At 32.8% G+C, this 20,671-nt stretch overlaps 1 protein-coding gene across 1 annotated transcript; it reads left to right on the top strand.

Annotated features, from left to right (window-relative positions):
- The first annotated feature begins 16,129 nt into the window (after positions 1 to 16,129).
- LOC107877380 (transcription factor bHLH118) lies at positions 16,130 to 20,143 on the top strand. Its single transcript, XM_047415555.1, has 3 exons — positions 16,130 to 16,622; positions 17,084 to 17,440; positions 19,874 to 20,143. Exons 1-3 carry the CDS (start codon positions 16,245 to 16,247, stop codon positions 19,934 to 19,936), a joined length of 798 nt encoding a protein of 265 aa, XP_047271511.1. The 5' UTR covers positions 16,130 to 16,244; the 3' UTR covers positions 19,937 to 20,143.
- Positions 20,144 to 20,671: the final 528 nt, after the last annotated feature.

Raw genomic sequence — 20,671 nt, 5'->3', positions numbered from 1 at the left:
TCTGGAGTGAGATACGTAGGCAGCCTATTGTTGGTTTGGGGATCTTATTTGAAAATTTTCGAAAAAAAAAAAGAGATTTTCTTCACTCTTTATTAGAGTAGGTGTTTCTTATACATCTTTAAAAGAAAACTACAAAAAAGTTTTTTCCTTTAATAGGTTCAAGTTTCATTTTTCATTTGAAATTCAAAATCAAAAACCCAAAAAGATTTTTCTTTGGTAATCATAGGTTTCATTTTGTATAGGGAGTTTAAACTTGAAAAATGCAAAAAAAAAAATTTGTCAATTCTTTTGACAATTTGTTACTTCCTTTTCTTTTTAAAGTTTCAAGAAAAAGAAAAAAAATAAAAATAAATTAGTTGGCCATTTTGGCAAGACTTCACAAATTACACACACCTGATTCTCCTCTCTCGGGAGTGAGATACGTAGGCGACCTTCTTGGGTTCGGTGACCTTTTCAAAAGGGAAAAAAAGGGGTTTTGAAGAAAAAATGTTAAACTATAACATATTTGTTGCCTCTTGTTCAGTTAGTTTTAGGTGGTTGGTTTGTGGCTTTCTGGCTGGTCCTCCATATCACACCAAATCCAAGGAAGGTTTAGTTGTGTCCAACAAGGATATCGAGAATGGCACCATGGATGAAACAAAGAGTCAGGAAATTGAGAGTTTAAAGGAAGAGAATTTGAGATTGAGACAACAAATCATGGAAATGTACCGAGCTTGGACCAGTGGGCCGCCTCCACCTTCGTTTCCCACTTTTGACCCTGCAAATACCTTGAGTCTTCCACCAAAATTGCAAAGTCAGTTTCCTACTATTGTTGATGCACTACAACATGCCTTAGAATCTATTCCACGTCAAATGCACCTCAATACTTCCACCACTCTTTCTTTAGCTCCTCAGTATAAGTCTACCACATTTACATCACCACATACCATTTGGGTTTTTGTTGCTCAACCTTCTACTAAGGTTTCCACTTTGGCTATCAATCCAACGATTGTGCTTCCCCAATCCACTAGTGAATCCACGTTCAATACTTGTGATGATCATTGTTATACTTTTGAGCCTACAGTTAAGTTAAGTGGACATCCAAAATTTCTTACTAAGATGCCTAGCGTGCTAGAAGATCCAGAGAAAATGGTTGGGAAAGTTAAGAGTGTAGAAAATGATATAAAAAGTTCCTTGGGACTTGTGTGGGCTATGAAGATGCTTCATATAAAAACTACGGCATGTTTTTAAGTATTAACCTTCCTCCAAGCTTTGAGACATCAAAATTTGAGGAGCTTGGTGGACAGAATGATTCTGTGAAACATTTGGGGTGATATTGGAATCATTCAAGGAAAACTGAAGGAAAGAAGAAGGAAAACACATCAGTTGTCGTGCCTGGGCCAAAGTAGAGTTTGAGAGGTCTAACTCACCAATACTGTCAGCCTTAATCCCGAGCTTACATATCAAATCCACTTATTCATCTGCAACAAGGTTTCTCTTTTCAAAATCCAAGGAGTTCCATTCCACTTCCTCAATGTCCTTTGAACAATGCACAATTGTATACCCATCTGTCTTCTTATCCACAATGGCATGCACCTGTCCCTCAATATCGTCCTCGACCCCCATAAATTTATCAAGGAACCTCTAAATTCTAGTTTCATTCGAGGCCAGAGTTCGCAAAGAGGAGGAAGGAAATGGATAATTTCACTCCTATTGGGGAGTCCTATGCTAGTTTGTTCCAGAGATTGAGACATAGGGGTATGATTACTCCTCTCCTTGGGTATATACCTGACCCACATTCAAAAAATTTTGATCCTAATGTATGGAGTGCATATCAATCTGATGTTCAGGGTCATAATACTGAAGATTGTCGTACTTTGAAAAAAAAAATAGAAAAGATGATTCAAGATAAATTGATTGTGGTGCAAAACATTGGCCCCTCAACCATACCACAGAGTTCTTCACTAGCACGCGGTACTGCACAATATGTGGGAGGCAATGAGTTTAGCATGGGGATCCAGAACTTATTTGTTGAAGGAAATATGGCTGACAGTGGTGGAAGCTCTTGTCATGCTGATATGTAAATCAGTGGCTAATATGTCAGGCTGAGAAATTGAGAAGTCACCCCTCTCCCTACTAGGAAGAGGTCTAGTAGTTTGTTTTATTTTCTTTTCTGTTATCCGAATTGTTGACACCTAATTTTTGCCCTCCACGGCTAAATTTAATCCTGAGTTTCTTCAATTTTTAATAAAATTGAAATATTTATTTGATCCGAATAAGAGTTTAGAAAAGTATATTTGTACGTGATTTTGTCACTTTAAGTAGCAATTATATATTATCGTGTTCAATTATGAGATATTATATAATTTGATTACTTAAATGTTTATTTTACAGAATATCGAATTTTAATCAAGGTTCATCTTGAAATAAATATAATAATTAAAGTCTTGATTTAAATATATTTTTATTCTTAAAAATAATTTATCTGAATAAATATGTGTTTGATTTTATCGAATCAAGAAGCTCGAGGTTAAATGAGATATTAATTCATTTCGAATTTTAATTTAATTTAGTCAATCTATTAGGTTGGGCCATAATCAAAATCGAAATGGCCACAATTGCGATGCAATTGGCCAATTGATTTTAATTTGGCCAAAACCTAAATAGAATTGGCCAATTCCCCAATAACCAAACCAGCCCAAATAATAAGCAATTAAATCTTGCACCCACTACGCCCAACAGATCTCGACCTGGCCTACACCATTTAATCCTTTCTCCTTCAATAAGCAAAAGCTGCTTATAGCTCACCAAAAACAAACAACAGCCACATTCAATGCGAACAACAACACAAATGACAAGAATACAATGATTTCAACCCGAATCCGTCAATGGCGACCCATATCCCACAAAACCCATGCCCATCCCATTCGAAATCATGCGAAAATCCAAGAAGTTTCCAGAATGTGATGAGTTGTCTCCCCCAACGGTTTGATCCCCTGATTTTCAGATGAAATTATTTGATTTCATACACATTTGGAGGATCTTTATTGGCTACGAGGTACAATCTGTTTTGCCCGAATTTTATTGGTCCACGATTTCATTATTTTCCAGGAAGAGTCCACAAATGATAGGAATTGTGGATGAAACCCAGTTGTAGGGGATTACAGTTTGAAATTTGAAAATATCTCAATGGGTTAATCCCAAAAGGACCCCGAATTTCAATTTTTTTACCACATCGTTGAAGCCTTGAAAGGGAACCCTGATTGATTCTCTATAAAAGAAAGGTCTTAGGAGAAAGGAGGAGAGTGGGAATTTGGGGTTCAAAAATTTAGGGTTGGGGAATTCGGTTGAAAATTCTTGGGGTAAAAAATTTTTAGTCTCAAAATAGAGGAAAATTTCCTTGTTTCTACGGAGGTTGGGAAATTCTCAGGTTAAGAATTTTAGGGAGATTTTTGGTTGAGAAGAGGGAAGAAAGAAGCTTTTGTAGAAAGTTACATGGTTTAGTGGAAATTCTGTTTTGCATTCGGAGGTTCATCAACTAAATTAGAGCTCCGAGTCGACTGTGAAGAAATTTTCCGATGGTCGTAATTCTCCATAGCTAGTTCGTCATCTCGTTTTTCTGCTCCAAGAGAGGTAAACACCTCTTTTCATTTTAATTTTGCTATTGTTTTCTTTTTTTCTTCATCTCTTTCTTTATGATTTCATCGTAATAATGTTGTTGTTTGCTGGGAATTGTTCGCCGTAGAAGCCTCAATAGGCCATAGGATTTCTGTGCAGTAGAATGCTTCAAGAATTATAAGTTTTCGAGTAGTGAAGGATCTCTTAGCCGTTTGTTTTTTTTCTCGACGTCGTTATGCTGTATTCGCTCAAATAGGTTTAGTCAATTGATAATGTTGTTTGAATCTGCAAAAAATGTTTTCTTCTTTAAGTAGTCCACCATCTACATTCCTTTGGTGCAAGTAATTGATTGGTGTCAATGATAGATTCTTGAGTTTGCTTGTTTTATTTTTTGTGAAAGATTGCTTTCTTTTCAATTAATGATTCACTGTTCTATGAGTATTAAGTAATAAACATCGATCTTTTCTTAATTAAATCTTGAAAATCACCTTGTGCATTCTCGTAAATACAAGTAATAGATGTACACGTATGATATATCCCATATCTCATATGGTTGACCTGCAAGGCTTGTGTTGATGGTTTATTGTCTACTAATCTGATTTGTATTTTATTCGATTGCACATTATGGCGAATTTAGCTTGATATACCTTGGAATCGATTCGTGCCCACTTCGTGTTAACCCCCCGCAGAGTGAAAAGATTAAAGATTGAGTCCCGAAACTTTCCTTTCCAAAGGTTATACTGATCGTTAAATTTTCCTCATGTCTTCTCTTGAATCCATGAAATTGTTATGAGCGTATACATGAGTTTTCTGGGTGATCGCCACTGGCAACTTGTTATAATATATAACTCTTGTTGTAATGTATGATTATAGTTAGAGCCTACTGATTAATTTTGAATTATGAATTTTTCTGTTAATTGTTTGAGTGCTTAATGGTTAATTCGGATCATTAATTATGGATTAATGTTAATTCATTTCCTATTAATAAGCTTCAAATTCCCTGGTTGGTATATGCTTTTAGAACGAGTATTAATTCTTTTATACTTTCTCTTTACATGAACTTGCATTGGAGTCTAAATGGACTCAATTTTGCCTTGCATTCTCTTCATGGCCAATGCGACTCATCCTCTCGAGTCAAGATCCAGAATAAATTCAAAATTGATTACATAGCACATGGACGCAGGGAGTCGAAAGAAGAAAAATGGGTCGAAATCCCATATTCGAAGTGACGAAGAGACTCAGGAGTCTCACTTTCCTTTCTTGTCATTTTCTTTATATATTTATTGTCGTCTTTTATTTACTTATCCATTTATTTTTTTATTAATTCATTTGGGCCTTGAAGCCAAACTTGTAAAATTAATACAGGTGGAGCGAGACTCGAGCCAACGGCTTGAAAATTAGATTAGGACAGGTGAAGTGGGTCGAAAGCCCATTTAGACTAGGACAGGTCTCATTGATTTGGGCCGATGGCCTAAATCCCTTACTTCCTTCATTTCCCTCTGTTCTTTGTGTTTGCTTTCCTTATGTGCTTGGCGAACCTAGTTAAATCCTTAGTTAAGTCGCTAAAAAACTAGTTTTGCATAAACACCCAAGTATTTTCAAAATCGCTTTCTTTTCAAAAAATCAATCACTTTTCGACAAAATTAATCTTTTCGAAGTTAATCAAAAGATGATTTTCAAACAGTCCAGATAACCGCAAGTTAGCAGACGTTTTAGGTGCCTAACACCTTCCTAAAACGTTAATAGGAACCGCTTACCCAGAATCTCTTAACTAAAATGATTTTCCTGTTTTGAATCGTTTGAAGTATTTTATGAAGGTTTTTTAATTCCTTTTCAAATTAAGTGGCAACTCTCTTTCAATAAGTCAAAAATCTCCGCAAAACAGAGATTCTGGGTTCGATCCCCAGCAGAGTCCCCATTTTTGTTTTGCGGAGATTTTCGACTTATTGAAAGAGAGTCGCCACTTAATTTGAAAAAGAATTAAGAAACCTTTATAAAATACTTCAAACAATTCAAAACAGGAAATTCGTTTTAGTTAAGAGATTCTGAATAAGCAGTTCCTATTAACACTTTAGGAAGGTGTTAGGCACCTAAAACGTCCACTAACTTGTGGTTATCTGGACTTTTTAAAAATTGTCTTTTGATTAACTTCGAAAAAATTAATTTTGTCAAAAAGTGATTGATTTTTTTGAAAAGAAAGCGATTTTGAAAATATTTGGGTGTTTATGCAAAACTAGTTTTTTAGCGACTTAACTAAGAATTTAACTAGGTTCGCCAAGCACATAAGGAAAGCAAACATAAAAAACAGAGGGAAAGGGAGGAAGTAAGGGATTTAAGCCATCGGCCCAAATCAATGAGACCCGTCCTAGTCTAAATGGACTTTCGACCCATTTCACCTGTCCTAATCTAATTTTCAAGCCGTTGGATCGAGTCTCGCTCCATCTGTATTAATTTTACAAGTTTGTCTTCGAGGCCCAAATGAATTAATAAAGAAATAAATGGATAAGTAAATAAAAGACGACAATAAATATGTAAATAAAATGACAAGAAAGGAAAGTGAGACTCTTGAGTCTCTTCGTCACTTCGAATATGGGATTTTGACCCATTTTTCTTCTTTCGACTCCTTGTGTCCATGTGCTATGTAACTGGTTTTGAATTTATTCTCTCTTGGTGTAGCAAAACGAGACGACGAACTAGCTATGGAGAACCACGACCACCAGAAAATTTTTTCACTGTCGACTCGGAGCTCTAATTTAGCTGATGAACCTCCAAATACAAAACAGAATTCCCACTAGACTACGAAAATTTCTACAAGAGCTTATTTCTTCCCTCTTCTCAACCAAAAATCTCCCTAAAATTCTTAACCTAAGAATTTCCCAACCTTTGTAGAAATAAGGAAATTTTCCTCTCTTTTGAGACTAAAAATTTTCGATCCCCAGAATTTTCAACTCGAATTTCCCAACCCAAAATTTTTGAACCCCAAATTCCCACTCTTCTCCTTGCTCCTAAGACCCCCTTTTATAGAGAATCAATTAAGGTTCCCTTTCAAGGCTTCAACGATGTGGTTAAAAAAAATAAAATCCAGGGTCCTTTTGGGATTTACCCTTTGAGATATTTTTGAATTTCGAACTGTAATCCCATACAGCTGGGTTTCATCCACGATTCCTATCATTTTTGGACTCTTTCGGGAAAACAATGAAACTGTGGACGAATAAAATTGGGCAAAATAGATTCTACCTCGTAGCCAATAAAGATCCTCCAAATGTGTACGAAATCAAATAATTTCATCCAAAAATCAGGGGATCAAACCGTTGGGGGAGACAACTCATCACATTCTGGAAACTTCTTAGCCTTTTGCATGAATTTGAACAGGATGGGCATGGGTTTTGTGGGATATGGGTCGCCATTGACGGATCCGGGCTGAAATCATTGTATTCTTGTCATTTGTGTTGTTGTTCGCATTGAATGTGGCTATTGTTTGTTTTTGTTGAGCTATAAGCAGCTTTTGCTTATTGAAGGAGAAAGGATTAAATGGTGTGGGCTGGGTCGAGATCTATTGGGCCTAGTGGGTGCAGGCTTTAATTGCTTATTATTTGGGAAAGTTTGGTTATTGAGGAATTGACCAATTCTATTTAGGTTTTGGCCAAATTGAAATCAATTGGCCAATTGTATCGCAATTGTGGCCATTTCGATTTCGATTATGGCCTAACCTAATAGATTGGCTAAATTAAATTTTAATTCGAAATGAATTAATACCTCATTTAACCCCGAGCTTCTTGATTCGATAAAATCAAACACATATTTATTCAGATAAATTATTTTTAAGAATAAAAATATATTTAAATCAAGAATTTAATTATTATATTTATTTTAAGATGAACCTTGATTAAAATTTGATATTCCGTAAAATAAAGATTTAAGTAATCAAATTATATAATATTGCATAATTGAACACGATCATATATAATTGCTACTTAAAGTGACAAAATCACGTACAAATATACTTTTCTAAACTCTTATTCGGATGAAATACATATTTCGATTTTATTAAAAATTGAAGAAACTCAGGATTAAATTTAGCCGTGGAGGGAAAAAATTAGGTGTCAACACGAATTATTTCAGGGTAGTAGTTCAGGATCTATCTTGTTTTGTCCTTTTTGTCGTTTATGGTCAAACCTTTTCTATCTTTTATTTCAACAAAATAGAGTGTCCCTTTTTCCTTTGTGTTTAAATATATGTTCTTTGTTTGTTTTCTTTACATAGTACATTTTATGTTGGCTTTTGTGATATGACATTCTGGCGGAATTCTTCGCTAGATCTTTAAATCCAATTTGAGCATGAACTTTGAATCAGAGGGCTAAAGTTAGAAAAAGCATGTGAGAAATAGGTAGAGTGTTAAGACATTTGGTGACCATGTTGAAACCTTCTTTCAAAATTAAGGCAATTGTTTTGAGAATCACCAGAATAACTTGGTCATCAATTGTAAGGCATGCCTCAATTAGGTCAAACAGTGGATGGGTGATCCTATATCAAGAGGAACAGAAAGAAAATCAGCTCCACGAAATCATGAGTCATTCAATGTAAGAAATGTACAACAAAAGTGGAGTTATATGCTAGAAAAGTGCAGAAGAAGTAGTGATACACAGACTCAGTCAAAGTTAATGTTATAAAAGATGTCGCACATGATCTTCATTTCCAACTTTCAAATTCATGTTATGTACTTGCATTTTCAAAGATTGATATGATGAAGGCATTTCATTCTGTTTTCCAAACATTGTGTCATCCTTTGTTTATCCTATTTGAGCCTTAGTTTTATTTTCTTTCATACACCTCTTTTAGAATCAATATAGAGTCAACAAAGATCAAAAGAAAAGGTGTCGAGAAAAATAGTAGAATCAGAAAAGTTTCAAAAAAAAAGACAAAAAGAAGAGCATCGAGAAAAATAAAGTCAGAAAAGTCCCAAAGAGAAAAAGAGTCAACAAAATAAAAAAACTCAGAATCAAGCAAAAGAACAAGCAGCCAGAACTATGCATAACCTGATTCTTCTCTCGTGGGGACGAGATACGTAGGCTGCCCTACTCTGGGCTCGGTTCAACCAAATAAAATTTAGAATTTCCCAGTCAAAAGAATCTGGGGCATGAGTTAATCCTCATTGTTTGAGTCGACTCCAAGAGTTGTAAGTCCTACCTCACTTTTAGTATCGTTTGGGCCCCATGTCATCCTTTCTTTCCAACCCTATCCCAAAGCCAAGTTATAACCAAAGAAAGACCTTCAGATCAATCTTTGAGGATGTTAAGGATAAGCATGCAAGGGATATGACGATGCATTTGGGAACTACTTTTCTTCCTCAGCATAAGAAAGCAAAAGAGAAATAAAAATGAGAGAGACTTATTGGTGAAAACCCTCACGGGCACCATAAGACGATGGTAAGTTGAGAGAGATAAAAAATGAGAGAGTCTTATTGGTGAAAACTCTCATGAGCACCATAAGACGACTATGAGTTGAGAGAATTGAAGATAAAAAAGTCTCATTAGTGAAAAACCCTCATGGAAGCCATACAAAGATGGTGAGCTGAGAAAAAAAAATGAATGAGGCTTATTGTCAAAAACCCTTCAAGGCGCCACTAGCCGAATGAGGTCTCCGAATGCACTGGGCCCAAGGAAGTAACTCAGTTTCAAGGTCATTAACTCAACAAAAATTGGTAGAAGTTTGGATGGAAAGATCAGGCAGCTTAATCCAAAATGCATGACATAATCATTAGAGTTGACTGTCTTTTATAGATAAATTTTCATTTCTTTATTTCAAATAGGGACAATTATTGTATTTTCTTTTCTTGAGTCAGTTAACCAAATAAAAAATCATTGTCATTTTTTCTCTTGTCTTTGAGTCAAGTCCATATAAAAAATAAGTGAGAAAAGATTTCAAAACTAGCTACCAGCTTCTTCAATTACAAAAAGCGAGACAAAAGGCCAATACATGAAAGAGATATGATTGTGAGTAGAAATAAGACATATAGAAAGTTCTGTCAACAGAAAAGTCTGGGACCTCATGGAAATACCAAAGTTTAAAGGGTTTATCTGAGGAGCATGGCAAAGCAAAGATACTGTATTTGTTTCAAAGTCACTCTTAAGAATCTGAGTTTGGGTCAATGATGCATCAAGTCAATGATATATGTAATGGTTGAAAGCAAGGCTAAATGTGATGACGGCAAGAGCGTTTGCCACGAAATCCAAAGCCACAAACCTGCCTCCATGTTTTTAAACTCACAACTTTTCTTTGCATGAAACAGGAACACATGTCACCTTCAAATCAAGAATTTCAAAGCCTAAACATCAAGGCCCCTAATTTCTCTCTTTTACAAATGTAGGAAGCAATGTTGCTGCACAGGTTTGATAATTAAATCATGGTAAAAATTCATCATCTTATATCCCTCAGAGACACACTTTCCTGTCCAGGGATTTTAGTTTTCATTTGCTGGGTGATACACTTCTTAAATTGAACCTTCACTCCTAGAAGACGTACCTTCTAGTCGAGTCATTCCCTTTGACTCTTAGAAGACGTACCTTTTAGTTGAGTCATCCCTCTTTATTCCTATAAGACGTACCTTTTAGTCGATTCATCCCCCTTGATTCTTATAAGGCGTACTTTTTAGTCGAGTCATCCCCCTTGATTCCTAGAAGACGTACCTTTTAGTTAAGTCATCTCCTTTGATTCCTATAAGACGTTCCTTTTAGACGATTCATTCCCTTTGATTCCTATAAGACGTACCTTTTAGTCGAGTCATTCCCTTTGACCCCTAGAAGACAAACCTTTTAGTAGATTTATTCCCTTTGATTCCTATAAGACGTACCTTTTAGTCGAGTCATCTCCTTTGATTCCTTTAAGACGTACCTTTTAGTCGAGTCATTCCCTTTGATTCCTATAAGACGTACCTTTTAGTCAACTCATCCCCCTTGATTCCTATAAGGCGTACCTTTTAGATGAGTCATCCTCCTTGATTCCTATAAGACGTACCTTTTCGTCGATTCATTCCCCTTGACCCCTAGACGACGTACCTTTTAGTCGAGTCATCCCCCTTGACTCCTATAAGGCGTACCTTTTAGTCGAGTTACCCCCCTTGACCCCTAGAAGACGTACCTTTTAGTCGAGTCATTTTCCTAGGTTCCTATAAGACTTACCTTTTAGTCGAGTCATCTCCCTTTGATTCCTATAAGACGTACCTTTTAGTCGAGTCATCTCCCCTTGACCCCTAGAAGACGTACCTTTTAGTTGAGTCATTTCCTTTGATTCCGATAAGACATGCCTTTTAGTCGAGTCATTGCACTTAATCCTTATGAGACACACTTCCTTTTTAGTTTTCATTTGTCAGGTGACACACTTTTAAATTTAAACTTCTATCTCTAGAAGACGCACTTTCTAGTCAGAATTCCTCACTTTAATTCTTAGGAGACGGACTTCCTAGACTTGGTCATTCAATTTTTCTCTCAAGAGATGCATTTCTTGGTCAGAGTCTTGATTCATTACTGCAACATGCAAGCAGGTATGATCTGACTTTCTCAAAAGTCTTCTAATGGTAAATTGGGGCAAAAATAAAAATAAAAAATCAATATCTGTTTTGGAACTTTACTTTTTTGGAAAACAATTTTCTCTTTATCATAAATTTGTTTGGGATAATTTTCTTTCTAGTTTTGATGTGATTTCAGGAGCTCGCCCGAAGCACAGGGCGAATAAATAGAAAGTCAAGCAGCAAGGTGAAGAAATTGAAAGTCAAGCAACAAGGTGAAGAAGTTGAAAGTCAAGTAACAAAGTGAAGAAAATGAAAGTTAACAGATCGAAAATAGCAAGTCAGGAGCCCGCCTGGAGAACAAGGTGATGAAATTGAAAACCAAGAAACAAGTTGAAGAAATTTCAAATCAGGAGCCCGCCTGAAGAATAGGGTGATGAAACTCAAGTCAAGAGTCCATCAGAAGCTGCGTAGACAGGATTTTGTAATTTCATTTATGTTTTTAACTTGTAATTTTCATTTTTGATGTAATAACAGAGCCGCGAACCAGAACCTCGATGGAACCTTACTCGACTCTCCAACTCGGCATAATCCATCTCCTTCCAATCCTTTGAGATAATTATCACTCGATTACCTCATAACTTGGGTAGGTAGGATGTCCTAAGTCAAGACCTGGTTTTCCTTCTTCCTCGTGCTCCGTGCTTTTGAATAAAGGTCAGGACAAAATTCTGTCTCGTTGTCTACTGCTTTGTATGAAAACACCATGTGTTTACATCCAAAGGGGGCATGATGTAGACACATAATTTTATCCTTTCCCAAAAATATTTTAATCAGTTTTATTTTATTTTCTTTTTTATTATTTTTATTTTTATTTTTATTTTATTCACCTTACCATACTTTTGTTTAATTGATAATTTCTCCCAAAAAAAGAATTGAAAATAATTAAATACATAGCACCTTTGTCACCTTACTATGCCACCTCAACACCTGACTTTTCATTTTTCATTGGATACATGCAAAAGGCGCACGCCCTACTCATCTTTTCACACGCCACCCTCATCTTTCCACATGCCACACTAACTTTTCCACATGCCACACACTTATTCCCACAAGCCACCAATTATATGCTTCCACATAGGATAATAAATAAAGAAAAAGAAAAATCAAATAAAAAATATAAAAGGAAAATTCTAAAAGGAGAAAAAGGGAGGCTCATTTGTTCATCATCATCTTCTCCACAATAACAACAATCATCAAATCATCTTCCTCACAAGAAGAGCAAAAACAACTGAGGGAGAGAAGAAAGAATCGCGTGAGAGAGAAAAAATCGAGAGAGAAACAGTACCGTGAACAGTGTTGTGAACAGTACTATGAACAGTGTCATGAAAGTACGTGAACAGTGTCGGTTTTAGGGTTCGATTGGATTTACGGAGCTTCAATTTTGGGTCACAAATTTTTCAATACGGAGTTGGAGTTCGTCATTGTTGAGGTCCTATTAGGAATTCTATAGTCCGGGCTTTCTTGATTTTATTATCATCTCTCAACTCTACTTTTTTATTATATAGAAGTTGGTTAATATCGTGATTTTTTGGTGCGGTTTTGAATATTTCGAGCAAAATGTTAATTTTTGTTGTGGATATGAATGATTGGTATGCTTAAATATTTGAATCTTCGTTGGGGTATGTGTGGTTGGTTTCGGATTTTGAAAAGTGATTTGATAGTCGAACTGGTTTAATAACGTGGTTAAAAAAGGATTTGGGGGATGAAATTGAGAAATTGATAAAAAAGTTGAATTTAGATTAGCTTTGGTTTATTGTTGTTTTGTTTAATTCGTAATGAGTATGAATATTTTTGGAATGTGATAAAATTATGATATGTTGAAATGGATAGGCGAATGGTAGTTCGGGTAGGCAAAAATTTAGGAATAAGTTTTCTTGTTGAATGTTTGAATGTGGAATTTGAGTTGAATGGTTTGGTTTTAGTTTGTGCATTTGGAAATGTATTCATTTAATCGGGGAATGCCCCGCGATCACTTGTATTTATTCGCCAGGGAATGCCCCGAAGTATTTTGTATTTGAAGGACGTCCGTGATGAAGGCCTGAGGCATCGGGTAGCATAGGAGCGTAGTATAAAATTAGTATAGGGTAGAATAGGATTTACATTTTCACATTCTTTTTCTATTTTGGACTGTATAATTGGACTGGACATTGTTTTTGGATTTGTTTTCTTGATTGATCGTTTTATTTATGTTTGGTGTAGTTTATACATTCATAGTGTCCAAATTAGCCGATATACTCCACCAAGCGACTGTGGTCGAACCATGTGATCGAGGGGTGCCTAACACCTTTCCCTCGGTCAACATTCCTTAACCGGAATCTATGTTCGCGGATCAGTTTTATAGGGTCAAAATCGTTTTGAAAAAGGATATCCACGGGTGACTTGGCACACCTGATTTATGCCAAGTGGCCACTCTGAGTTTTGAAACTAATGAATCCTTTTTTGAAACAATTTTCATCTTTTGTCACTTTAATAATAAAACCCTTTCGAAACTTAAAAATTAATTCTTTTTTGGAGTGAAAAAAAGGGGTGTGACAAAAACTATATGAAAAATAATATAAGTTGCAATCCTATACATCTTAAAATGATGATTAAAATTTGTACAATTTGACTTTTAAAAAATAGTACGTGATAAGTAAAAAAGTGAACATAAATTATAGCTTAAAGAGATAACATTGTTTTAGCGGTATAAAAGTTTTAATAGAACATATAATTAATTAATTTGAAGTGGTGGAGAGTAATAAAATTTTAAATTTGCGTGGACACACATGCATAATGCTCTAATCGACACTTGTGCAAATTAATCAATTAATTGTGAGGGTCTGTTTCAAGTTTCTATTATTTTGCTTTCTTTAGTAAATTACATTATATTGGAGAAAATCGAGTAGACTAATCAATAGATTTTGCTTCTATTAAGAAGTAATCCCAAATTTAAAGTTTTCTTACCTCATCTTTAGGCCCCAATACTTCTATTAATTCACCCTTCCATTTCGTTATATGCGTGCATATAGTAAATCTAACTATTACTCTATTAAACAATACATTTAAGTTATAACATTAAAGGAAAAAAAAAGTCTTAAGTTGTTGAACATAGATGATCCTATTTGGTTAACAAAATAAATTAGTGACTATTGAATGAACTTGATTTATTGTTCCAACACAAAATGATTAAGATATTTGAATATCTCAATTTAATTAGTTAGGCCGTAAGATGTACAGTGAAATTAATTTTGAAGTAATTTGGTAGTTGGTACAAACTTAAGTTATGATCTTGTTTTATTACGAGTTAATACATAAAAATGATCCTAAACTTGACATCAAATTATAACTTTGACAGTGCACAAATATGACCTTTAACTATTCAAAACTGCACAAATATAACCTCCAATACTACGTGGCAAAACGCGTGTTCAACATGCAAAACTGGGCGCGTCCAGCTTAAAATCTAAGGGCATAATATATAAATATGACCTTAAACTTTGACAGTGCATAAATATGACCTTTAACTATTCAAAACTGCACAAATATGACCTTTAAATGATTCTTCACTATTTTTTTTTCATTATTTTCGGCTCAAAGATGAAAATGACATTTAATTTCTTTTGTCATTGCGGAAAAGAGCAATATTGAAGATTTATTAATTAGGCGGGTCAGCCTCGTATGAAAAAATCGAGCGGGTATGTATATATATTATAAAGCAGATGACGAATTTAAGTTATGTAATATATCTAAATATTATTTATTTAAATATTAAATTGAAGATGAAACTATACTAATAATAAAAAAATTACAGTTTTAATAAAACGTTATTAAATTAATGTTATTAAGGATAGTAGTAGTAGTATATTAAATTAACGTTATCAAATTAACGTAATTAAAATGTTATTAAATTAACGTTATTAAAACGTTATTAAATTAACGAGGGGAGGACCTACGTGGTTGTCATGGGGTTCACCCGACCCCCCTCGATAAAAAAATTACGTTGTATATATATAAGATAGAAAATGTATATTTATGTACGTATATTAATATTGAACCACATGAAATAAGACACTTAGATAGTCCAGTGGTGTTATTTGCTCTTCTTGGGTGCTTCCTTTAGCCTACTGTGCGGGTTCGATCCCTGCTAGTGGCTGTTTTTATTTTAATTAAAAAAAAGCTAGGTGCTGCTACTATAGAAATAAATAAAATTATTATTATTATTATTATTATTATTATTATTATTATTATTATTATTATTATTATTATTATTATTATAATAATAATAAAAATGACGTCGTTTTAACACAAAGCAAAACTTTGACAGTGCACAAATATGACCTCTGCACAAATATGACCTCTCTCCAAGTCAGCCCTTTTAACGACGTGGCACCGTGTGATTGGAATACCTTTCTACGTAGACATGAGTGAGACTCACGCATGGGGTTGCAAAATCGGAGGTCATATTTGTTAAGGTTTTGAATAGTTAAAGGTCCTATTTGTGCACTATCAAAGTTTAAGGTCAAAGTTATAATTTGATGTCAAGTTTAAGGTCATTTTTATGTATTAACTCTTTTATTGCCTAGTACATCTTTACATGTGATGTTCTTGGTTATTTATTTATTTATTTATTTATTTTTTGTAAATTTATTGTTTTACGTTGTTATATGTATATAATATATATTGTGTTGATACAAAAATCCAATCAATTGAGTGACTAATTACAAATTAAAAAGTAGGATCATATATAGACAAAATACTTTTATCATTGGCATATACCTAATTTCACATATTTGTGTTAAGTAAAAAAGTAAGTGACAATGGCACATTGATCATGTGGGATTAATTAAATTATCTTCCTTAGTGTTTCGCTTGTGTTTTTTAATCTTTCGTAATTTTATTGTTTGTTTCCTCTATTATATGTATTGAAAAAGTTCCTTTCATTGACGTTTATAGATGAAACAATTGCTTTATAAAGTAACGTCCCAATAATTATGACCTTTCCAACGTACGAAATCCATACGAGATCTTATAAAACCTCGGTTAGTTTATCCTAGGTACAAAATAAAAAGGAATCATCTTGAGCTAAAACCAAAAAAAAATAAAAATGGATGATTCTGAATTTGACTTTGGCCAATTAGATCAACTATTCAATTTTCTTTCTTCTCTTCCTCCTCCTACTCCTCCTCCAACTACTTTTCAAAATCAAGATTCATCAATTTCATTACAAACACAAAACTCTAATCATGTCCCTAAAAAGAAACCAATTGTCACCAATCATCATCATCATCATGTGATTAAAAAGAAACCAATTAAGATCTCCAATATTAATAATGATGATCAAGTTCAAAATCCTCCAAAAGAGAAAGAGAAGATAGCAGAGAAGAAGAAAGTTATACGAAGAGATGTTGAAAGGCAAAGAAGGCGCGATATGGCTAAGCTTTACCAACGTTTGCGCCTTCTTATTCCTTCTAAGTATCTCATGGTTAGTACAACATTTTATTTACATTCAGGGTATGTTTTTGGTACGATTCATGAATTTCTTTTCTTTTCCAAAAAATGTTTGATTGGTGAATGAAAAATATTCTTTGGCCGGCAATGTCGAGTCTCACATGAGTTGTGGGAGGGTTGATTGGTTGGCAATCATCTAACCTTTCAACTAGTTTTTGAAGTCAACTAAGGTCAAACATTCATTTCTTATCAAACATAAAATTTATGACTTCATTGTGGGAAACAAGTCCTATAAAAGTCAATTCTGATGTTGAATTCCATATATATTATCCATGCTCCATATGTCCAATCCTAGGTGTTAGGGAGTCTCTAATTCGTCTGGGACATGGTCATTTGCTTTTTCATATATCTTAATTACATAATCATTGCCTCAAGAACTAACTTTTGTGGTAATTATTATATACATCTAACCTTGCCTTTTCAATGATGATATAGGGAAAGAGGTCTATATCTGATCATCTAGAACAGATTGTGGATTATGTAAAAGATTTGAGGAAGGACATAGAGGACTTGGAAAGAAAGAGAGAAACTTTGAAACAATTGAAAAGTACTATTTGTAGCTCTCAATTGGCACCATCTTCATCCTCTATGAAATTAAATGAGCCTTTAAATGATGATGATGATGATGATAGAATAAATGTGAAATCATGCAATGAAGGAGTGGAAATTTCAATTAAAGGAGGGCTATCTCTATCAAACGTACTTAAAGTTGTTATGAAAGAAGGATTTATTGTTAGTAGTTGTGTTTCCTCCACAGTTAATCAAGAGCTTATTCACATTATTCAAACTAAGGTAAGTTGCTTAATCTTCTCTAATTATCTCAATTTTTAATAGTCTACTTTCTATTTTCTTTAGAAAGAGAAATAAAGTAAACAAAATTAACTCGAATTTGTGCTATGAAAAGGTTAATGTTATCAGAAAGAATCATTGGCTTGTTGATTAGAGATTTCTGTTTAAAATCAATCAAAAACATAATATTATCGACAAGTCAAATTTCATCAGAAATTCACGATTTGTTTATCGTGTAATTAGATAGTCGATAGCTAAGTCACTTTGGCATTTGGCATTTAAGAGTCATGCATGCATTTGTGCCTCACAACTTTTAATTACAATCACATATGTCAAAAGAAAAGGAAAAATTGTCTCATATTACTACTATTTATTTATTTATTTATTAATAAGAGTGAAGAAGCAGTCAACTCTTCGTCAACATGTCTGCTGCTTCAGCTGCTTCAGTTGCTCCGTGATTTTACTATATTATTCCTAATTAATTATTTTAAGTTATTTATATATAAGAAAATTAATAATACTTAATTAAAAAAAAGGTAAAATAGACATTTATGACATGTCTGTTTCAGCTGCTTCAATCGTAGTTTTATTATATCACCTCAAATTAATTATTATAAGTCATCTAGGTATTAAAAAATTAATAATATTTAATAAATAATAAAATAGATATAAATGATAAATCAATTCTTGATGTTTTAAATTAATCGGACATCTTATATGAGACTTGTTTAAAATTTTTACAAATATGTTTGCTCCATGATTTTGCTATATTACCCCTAATTAATTATTGTAAGACATTTACATATAAGAAAATTAATGATATTTAATAAAAAAAAAAAAAGGTAAAATAGACATTTATGACATGTCTACTTTAGCTGCTTCAATCATAATTTTACTCTACTACCCCTAATTAATTACTATAAGTCATTTACGTATTAAAATTTTCATAATATTTAATAAAAATAAAATTGACATAAAATGATAAATTAATTGTTAATGTTTTAAATTAACATGACATCTTATATGAGACGCATTTAAATTTTTTTCACAAATATTTTTCATAGTAATTTTACTATATCACTTCTAATTAGGTATTATAAGTCATTTAGGACATATCCACTTCGCTGCTTCAATCATAAAATTTGATTGACTCTCAAATTTATTTCATTGTTACTTAAATTGGAATAGAAGAAAAAGTATTATAAATCATAATAATTAAAGACTTAAATTAATTTAAGAATATAATTGAATATCAATGCCACAAAAATTTGGATAAGGAGAGTAACATATATTATTTGAAAATTACATAAAAAAATATTATAAATTATAATAGCTAACAATTTAAAATATTTAAAAACATATTAAGATTCTGATTGATTATCTAAATTATATTTGTGTCACGTAAATTCGGGATAGTTTTGACATTTTATAATTTTCATGTATTATTACTTTAATTTAGTAATTTGTTAATCCAAATGATGTTTTCGAATTTAACATGTTTTAAAAATTTAGTACTTTGTTTATTTTAATTTATTTACTTTATTTTGTTAAAATATTATATATTTAAAAATTATGCAAAAAAATAATTATAAGTCATAACTATTAACATCTTATAATATCTTAAAAACATATAGTAAAAAATATGATTGACTTTTGAAATTCTAATAGTGTCACATAAGTTGCGATAAAGCAAGTAACATAAGTTATTTGAAATTACATTAAAATATACTAAAATCACAAAGATTAACAATTTAAAATATTTCAAAAAATATAATAGTAAAAAAATTTGACTGACTCACTAAATTCTAAAATTGAGACAAAACGAGTAACATAAATTACATAAAAGATACTATAAATCATAATGATTAGCAACTGAAATTATTTAAAAATTTATATTAATAAAAATTTGATTGATACTTCAAATACTATTTATGCTACATAAATTGAGATAACGTAAATAATATATGTTGGGCCCGTGCTGACACAGGCTACAGTATCTAGTATATATATAGAGAGAGAGAGTGTGTGTTCCACTAAGTACGAAACAAGGAAAAGACAAAGATAACGATAAATAAATGGCTAATCATAAGATTGCTTATCGAATTAATAGGCATTGCTGAACTTATATACACAAAAATAAGGCAGACCAATTGTTAAGAAAAAAAGCTTAATAATATAAAAGAAAAATATTATTCCATGTTACTCGATCTCTTTGTTTCATTTTACGTGACTTTGTTATATTAAATTGGAGCCTTAACATATTTCTTTAATTTGTGTGTGTTGAAATCCAGATTTCTTTTTCTAAAAGAAAAAATCCTAGTTTAACGAATTTGTGTGTGCTGAAATCTCAATCTCCTGAGTAAATATAATCTATATGTGTAGTGAGTGGTGACCTAATTGAAGAACAAAACATATTTGGAACATATTTATGTGCAGGTGAATACAAGCGGAGATACTGATCTTGCAACGCTACGATCCAAGTTGATGAGTTTATCTTAATTCTTAGCCATAATATTTTGGGATCATTTGAATTTGATACCTTTTGTTTGGTGTATTATTTAATTTAAATCAATGTTAGCTCTATTTATCTTTTTAAATGTAGCAATTTGATAGCCTACATCTTATGAACGATGACATGGTAAATAGCAAGGATATACCCCTTTTAGGGCATGTAAAAGTGAAGAAAATTTGAAAAACCAGCTTCTAAATGGGGATTTTTTAATTGTAAATTATCAGATAAACATATTAATTAATAATTTACTTGTTTCATGTTGTGTATTTTTTCCTACTTCAATTTTTTTTTTAATTTATACCTAACGATTAGACATACGTCTATATATCTAATATTAGGTCCAATATCCTTTTAAATTGGTCAATATACCATATTAGACTAAAGAAAAGTGCTACACGGAGATGCATATTACAATGCAATATATTTAATCATCATTTGAAGAGAAACAACACTATTTTTTTTTAAAACTGGAAGTGTTAGTATTTCATATCATAAAGTTTGATTACAACACAAGAATAGCAACTATCCTTCAAAAGAGTAATGAGCATTTACCCATTACTACTCCTATTAGATTAACTTACAAAAAAAATTAGCCTTATCCATTTTTGATCTAATGCTTGGAACTTGTATCTTATCCATCATGAAGGGGCCCTTTGCTCCTTTTGGGAGTTATTAAGCCGAGAAATACATATTGTCAGCCTGTGAGTCCATAGCCAATTTGG

Source organism: Capsicum annuum, chromosome 7 (assembly GCF_002878395.1).
Source record: "Capsicum annuum cultivar UCD-10X-F1 chromosome 7, UCD10Xv1.1, whole genome shotgun sequence".
Classification (NCBI taxonomy): Eukaryota; Viridiplantae; Streptophyta; class Magnoliopsida; order Solanales; family Solanaceae; genus Capsicum; species Capsicum annuum.
Note: the sequence above shows the minus strand (reverse complement) of the source record. Positions and strands in the feature narration are given on the sequence as shown.